Raw genomic sequence first — 7,003 nt, 5'->3', positions numbered from 1 at the left:
ACCCTATAATGACGAATGATGATGATAAGAACAATAAGAACAATAATAACAATAAAAAATTTGGGTATTCTCATAAGACATATGTAATGCAAAAAAGTAATTGAAGTTTGGTGTACAAATAAAGTTACTACCTTTCAACTTAAATGTTTAAGTTCAATATATATATAATTTATGGGTTATTTATATATATATATACATTAAATTTATAGGTTATTGATTTAATTAGTGATTTTTTTATTGGTATTTAATAATATGAAACAAAAAAAACTTTAAATATAGGATTTAGTGAGAAAGATTAAGAGTTAATACCTTAAATATAGGTGGTGACTCCATTGACTCCATCCATCTATATTCCATCCTCCCTCCGAGTTGGTAGCCACACTAATGATTTTGAAATCTAAATTTTGGGGTTTCCACATCCAATCTGAATTGGATTAGATTTAAAACTCAAATTAATTTTTTATTATATCTAATATCGAGTCTACAAATGTAACTCTAAAAGTGGTAGTTCACGCCCAATGTCAGACCCGAACTAGCCTCCTACTGAAGATGGTGCAAAAATGAAGTTAAGCCGATTCAACAATGTAGTTTCTGGATTAATGTAGCATGTGAGTCTTCTAGGATTGATCTTTTTCTCCAAAAAGCACAATTAGGGACTGAAAAATTTGGATAGGAGCTGAATTTAAATCAGATTTGGATTAGGATTTATCCTTATGGATAAACTCTATTTTATTTAAAGAATGTATGCTCGATACCCATATCAATGACCCATATTCGCCCAATGTCACATGACAACTTAAGTGCCTATTTAACTAATCATATTAGAAATGGGCCTTAGGCCCATTTTCTTTAATGGCTTAATTTCCAATGTGTTGCAAGGCCAAGTGGGCTTGAACATTGTATGGCGTAGGACCTACAAATTTCTCACACAAGTCCATAAGGATTCAACTCTACCTCTAGAAGCTAATGAATCAGCTTGTGCGTAGTGGAACCCAACATTTACAAATAAATGATCACTAGATCCATCCACCCTATGAAAACCCAATGACAATGGACTTATGTAAGATGAAATTCATCAGGTAATCAACCCTATAATGGTTGCACCTAGCATGTTAGCCCATGATCATCAAAACATTGTTTGTAGGGGACCTCTCCCTAACTACAAAATGCAGTGTCACACTCCTGGCTTAGATAGATTGTAGGATTAAAACGTTTTGCAATCATTTTCCATAAAATAGTAATGTATTATATAAACACTCCTGGCTTAGATTGTTTTTAGTTTCCATGAGAGAGAGTGTAAGCCTTGATATTTACTTTGTTTGACAAAGGGGTTGATCCTATCACTATGATCACCCAGTCAAGTAATTTGTTAAACTACCCTGACATGTCCAGATATTTGACCATTAATAGATCTCACTAGTAATCATCAAAATGTTGTTATTATTATTATTCTTTTTATTATTTATTACTCGTAAGTGTGCACATGCTTTGCACATGGCAATTTTAGAAGATAATAATGGTAATAATGGGCTTTTGAAGATATATTATTAAAAGTATACTATATAGATCTAATTAATTAATAGAAATTTTTTAAAGATAAATTAAAAATTTTATTAAATGAGAAAAAATACATTAAATAGAGAGAACAAGATTTAATATATGAAAATATAGGAAAAACAATGTTTTTAAAAGTATTAATAAAAATGATAATTGGGTTCCAAAAATAACTAATGGAACAACGAATATATTGAATCCAAATATTAATGTCAATGGTGACAAAACAGTGTATAATAGGTTGAATCTTCTATCTTCACCACATCATATTGTTCTTGTATTATATTTGATGGGGGTGTTACGAATTATAAGAAGGGAACTTGGGAATTTTGTGTTTATAATATAATTTTTTAAGTTTTTTGTTGCTATATGTGGTAAAGTAGGTTTGGTTAAAAGAGGCAATGGAGGCAGAGCTTATAATGGTTTTGTAGATTCGTCATTTACTTCTCAAAGAGGATGACGACAATTAATATTTGCTTTTTATGAAAAAGTGATGCCAAAGGTGTTGAATGGATTCAAGTCATTGATATCTTGGTGTTTAGGTCATTACATAGATGAAATTAGGAAGCATTCTAAATGGTTTTCTTCTATAACTTTTGTTTACAACTCTAGATATTTCACTAAACATGGTCACATTATAGTTATAAGGTTAAACTTTTGAATGAATATTGGATACAAGAGAACCCCCTTTTTTGTAGGGCCTATAAATAGATTAAATTCAACAAAATTTGAAAGCAGTTCGATTGTTAAAAACTTGCATCAAAACTTGATTGGATTTGAATACCTCAAATTGCAACTCAAATCCTAATAGACTTGAGCTTAATCTAACTCCGCTTTAATTTTTTAAATATAAAAAATTGATTACTTTTCGGCTTTTATATATAATAAATTAATGTAAATATAACATACTAAATTTATTACAATAATATAGATTTATATATTGTTATTATTATTATTATTATTACTATTATTATTATTAGGGAAAATTCCGAATCAGTACCCTGTACTTTAGCTCGAGTGACAATTTCGTCCCTGAACTTGAAAATGCGGCAATTTGGCACCCAAACTTTCAAAATGTGACAATCCAGTATCCAGACTTTCAAAATGTGACAACCCAGTACCTACTCTTAACTAGTCTGTTAATCAGACATTAAATGACATTTGAAAAGTAAAAAAATGCCCTAAGAATGCCATTAATTCTCTTTATCAATCATCCAAACAATGACAATAAAATGAACAGTCCCAAATTTTAGATTTTTTTAAGCAATCACCAATTTTTTGAATAGAAGAGGTTAGGATTTGGGACTGCCCAATTTTTTGCCAATGTTTGGATGGTTGATAAAGAGAATTAGATGGTATTCGAAAGCAATTTTTGACTTTTCAAATGTCACTTAATGGTTGACTAATGGACTAGTTTACATAAGGTACTGGATTGTCACATTTAAAGTTCAGAGACCAAATTGTCACTCGAGCCAAAGTACAAGGTACTAATCGGGAGTTTTCCCTTATTATTATTATTACTATGATTATTATTATTATTACTATTATTATTACTATTACTAATATCTTTTGTCATAATCGTAATCATATTAGTAGTACTATTTTGAAATGATGAATGATGATGACAACAACAATAATAAATTTGGGTATCCTCATAAGACATATGAAATGCAAAAAGTAATTGAAGTTTGGTGTATGAATAGAGTTACTACCTTCCAACTTAAATATTTAACTTCAAATTTTCTTATTGGCATGGTTAACACCAAGATGACGATATTGATTGAAATACTACCTATTACTTGGAAGAAAATATGCTTTCATCTTTAGGTCATTTTAAAAGCATGGGTTATATATATTAAATTTATGGGTTATGGATTTAATTAGTGATTTTTTTCATTGGTATTCAATAATATGAAACAAAAAAATACTTTAAATATAGGAATTAGTGAGAGATTAAGAGTTAATACCTTAAATATAGGTCTTAATAAGACGGTTTAAGATGAACTAAAAAGTGATAATCCAAATTATGTTTCTTCCTTCATAATAAAAAGGGTCCAAATTAATCATCTTTAATGAATGATACAATAAACATGTTTTTTATTTTGTATTGATGTAGAAATGTACTAAACTAATGTAAACAAAAACATTCACTTAATTAAAAACCACCTCCAACTTTGATATTTTAGCAATAAAGAAAGATGTCAATAATACTTATGTAGTAAATTGGCACATAATTTATGACTAACAAGGGGCATTATTAGTGTTCCCAACAACTCGTTGCAATGATTTCAAATGTAGATACCCTCCTATCCTCATCATCGGTTCCTACCTACTAGTCCCATTGTTTTATATATAACAATAGTTGCGATAACAAAATCCATTCGTCAGTTAAACATTGTCATTATACTTCCACACAAGGGTGCAACAATGGGTAGCTTAAAAAATAACTTGATAGTTGTCTGCTTGGTGGTGTTATCCCTGTTCAACTTTAATTTAGGCTCTCCCACTCAATACTCCATTTTGGGTTATGATCCTGATGATATAACCTTAGATGAAGGAATTGCTTTGGTCTTTGAGCGATGGATGCAGAAACATGGCAAGCTTTATGCAAGCCCAGAAGAGAAGGAGAGACGATTCAAGACATTTCAAAGTAAGCTAGCCCATATAATAGATTGGAACTCCAAGCGAGGGCCATCAGATCATATTTTGGGACTCAACCAGTTTTCCGATATGAGTTTTAAGGAGTTTAGTGAAACTTATCTTCTCAACATGAATGCTACACAATTCATACCGGTTGAAACATCAATAAAGAGGGTAAAGACTTCATGCATTCGTCCCCAATCATTTGATTGGAGATATCAAGGAGCAGTAACCAATGTCAAACAACAAGCAAGTTGTGGTTAGTATATACATTTGTTTATTATATATTACAATTTACTCATGAAGGGTGCTGGAGTTGTTAGAAACGTAATTGCATTTCATCCAATATTACTTCTAAATTGCACTTTTACTTAGGTAATTAATCTTGGATGTTTTTGGGGTAGGGAGCTGTTGGGCTTTCTCAGCAACAGGAGCGGTAGAAGCAATAAATTATATTGCTACTGGAAACCTTACAAGTTTATCAGAACAACAATTAGTGGATTGTGTTTCCACAAATTATGGTTGTAAATTTGGTACATCGGCAAATGCTTTCCAGTGGGTCATCAATAATGGGGGCATTACGAGTGAAGACTATTATCACTACAATGGAATACAAGGGAATTGCAACAACAATGTGGTTAGCTTTCTTTTCAATTATCTATTGTTTTTCTTACTAATGTTGTATTGTTGTTTCAAAACGTGTGTGTGTGTGTGAAAAAGGGAGAGAGAGATTAAAAATGAAAAACCATCACTTTGGTGTTTGATTCTAATATTATGAAAAATTTTAATTACTTTTTGGCAAATACCTCAAGGAATGGTTTATAATAAGTTCATAACTCCTTTCTTTTTGCTATTTTTTGGCCAGGGCAACGTAGTAACAATTGATGGCTACGAATGGGTTGCTAGGGATGAAGAGTCCATTCTTTGTGCAGTTTATCAACAACCTGTCAGTGTAGCGATTTTAGCTCTAGATGATTTTAAAGATTATGCAGGAGTAGGTCTACTACTGGAAACTATATATTTTGAAGGCTTTAATACTTAATAAATTAGAGAGAAGTAATACTGCGATAACCTGACATTTTCTCTTCTTGCATGTCTTTTTCATTTGCTTTGCATAAAGACTTATCTTTATGAAGGGAAACTTTTGTTTAATGATCATAAATTAATCAATTTGAATGATTAACATATACAAGTTGATCAATTAGGGTATCTACAAAGGACCAAGCTGCCCAACAAGTCCAACACCACAGAGTAATCATATAGTTCTGATTGTGGGTTATGGAACCTCGAGTGATGGCACCGACTATTGGATAGTAAAGAACTCATGGGGAACTGATTGGGGCATGTCAGGATATGTTCTTATGGAAAGAAACCATTATTTGCCATATGGATTATGTTACATCAATGCATATGTTAACTATCCCACCAAATATTCCTCTTCGTCTTCTACGTCTAGTTCCACTCAAAATCCCATGCCTCTGCAGCGTGTTTAGTATGAAGACCGGCTTTATATCAAGGTTGGTTGAGTTTCTAACTTCCAAATTTTATAACCACTTTTATTGAGTTTCAATATTATAATGTTGGGCTTTTGATTTGATGATGATTAACTTCAACTAAGCCTAGAAATGGCAACGGGGTATGGCGGGGGTGGGGTGCCACTCCCCATCGGTTATTGTAGGGATTTGAGAAATGGGGAAAATTGCCGTTCCTAACTAAACTAAGCATAAGTTGAGCCAGATAGGAAATTTTTTAAACAATGAACATAATGGTTTTATTTGGCTGGGGCCATTGCATTTCACTTATTATGTTTTTCCTATACTTACGCTAATATTCTAATTTTCCTTGTAGGAATATATATGGAGATTCCACAAGAGTAACTATCATAAATAAAAGAGGCTCCAGATGAACTCCTCGTCAGATATCTATTAAAGGAGGATGTATGTCATTTTTAATATAATAAATTGAAGAAAGGCTTGTTGAAGTTGGTGTGTAGTGAATAAATGTGTAGAAGCACTGTTTAACATCTGAATGTATGAATATTAAATATTTAGTAGAATCTTGCATGCTGTTTGCCACCAATGTGTGTCACAAATGTTCTATTTTGCTTGTATTTTTCTTCATTTTAGGCTTAGTTTGGAAAGAGTAGAAATACAAATATGTATAGTGCAAATAGATAGAAAATAATACAAAATACAAGGTTTTGCACTCTACATATATATTTGTTTTTGCACTCTTTCCTATTGGAGCTGGGACAAACACACATACACAAGAAAACAAAGATGCATGGTTGGTGGGAGTCTAGGAGATGCATGTTGAGTGGTTGTTGAACGGGGGGTATTTCCAACTAACTAGAAGAAGAAGAAGAAAATGAAAGAAAGGGAGAGGGGGAGGAAGGGAGTGGCTGAGAGGGGGTGCCGCCGCCGCTACTCTACTTTTGGGTTTGAACGGGGAAGGGGAGGAATAGTGCATTTTCAATTTATTTATGTTGAGGTGGAGAGGGGTAATAGGAAAGAGAGATCGAGAGGGAGAGGTTTCGCATGAAGCACCGCCATTACTGAGAGTTGCAACAACGGTGGTAGAAAACATGGGTGATGGAAGGGGACAATGCTAGAAGAAGAAGAAGAAGAAGAAGAAGAAGAAGAAGAAGAAGAAGAAGAAGAAGAAAAACAAGAATAAGAAGAACGGAAAAGAATAAGAAGCCGAAGAAGATGAGAGAAGAGGAAGAGATTGGATTTAGAGGGGTGCAGCCACTGCCTCTGCTTTTGGGTCTGAGAGGGGAAGAAGATGAACAGTATTCGACAAAGGGTAA

General features: G+C 32.7%; 1 protein-coding gene across 1 annotated transcript; it reads left to right on the top strand.

Annotated features, from left to right (window-relative positions):
- Positions 1-3,922: 3,922 nt before the first annotated feature.
- Positions 3,923-6,273, top strand: LOC104592489 (cysteine protease XCP1-like). Its single transcript, XM_010251880.3, has 5 exons — positions 3,923-4,453; positions 4,599-4,831; positions 5,060-5,188; positions 5,400-5,711; positions 6,043-6,273. Exons 1-4 carry the CDS (start codon positions 3,982-3,984, stop codon positions 5,685-5,687), a joined length of 1,122 nt encoding a protein of 373 aa, XP_010250182.1. The 5' UTR covers positions 3,923-3,981; the 3' UTR covers positions 5,688-5,711; positions 6,043-6,273.
- The last annotated feature ends 730 nt before the right edge of the window (positions 6,274-7,003 follow it).

The sequence above is a fragment of the Nelumbo nucifera genome, chromosome 8, assembly GCF_055504915.1.
Source record: "Nelumbo nucifera cultivar China Antique chromosome 8, China Antique-T2T, whole genome shotgun sequence".
NCBI classification, from domain to species: Eukaryota; Viridiplantae; Streptophyta; class Magnoliopsida; order Proteales; family Nelumbonaceae; genus Nelumbo; species Nelumbo nucifera.
Note: the sequence above shows the minus strand (reverse complement) of the source record. Positions and strands in the feature narration are given on the sequence as shown.

Bases quoted from the DNA above. Each gene is read 5' to 3' on its own strand.
- LOC104592489 (XM_010251880.3), top strand. From the start codon at position 3,982: ATGGGTAGCTTAAAAAATAACTTGATAGTTGTCTGCTTGGTGGTGTTA. The intron at 4,832-5,059 runs GTTAGCTTTCTT...TTTTTTGGCCAG, and splicing joins GGAATTGCAACAACAATGTG to GGCAACGTAGTAACAATTGA. The intron at 5,189-5,399 runs GTAGGTCTACTA...TTGATCAATTAG, and splicing joins ATTTTAAAGATTATGCAGGA to GGTATCTACAAAGGACCAAG.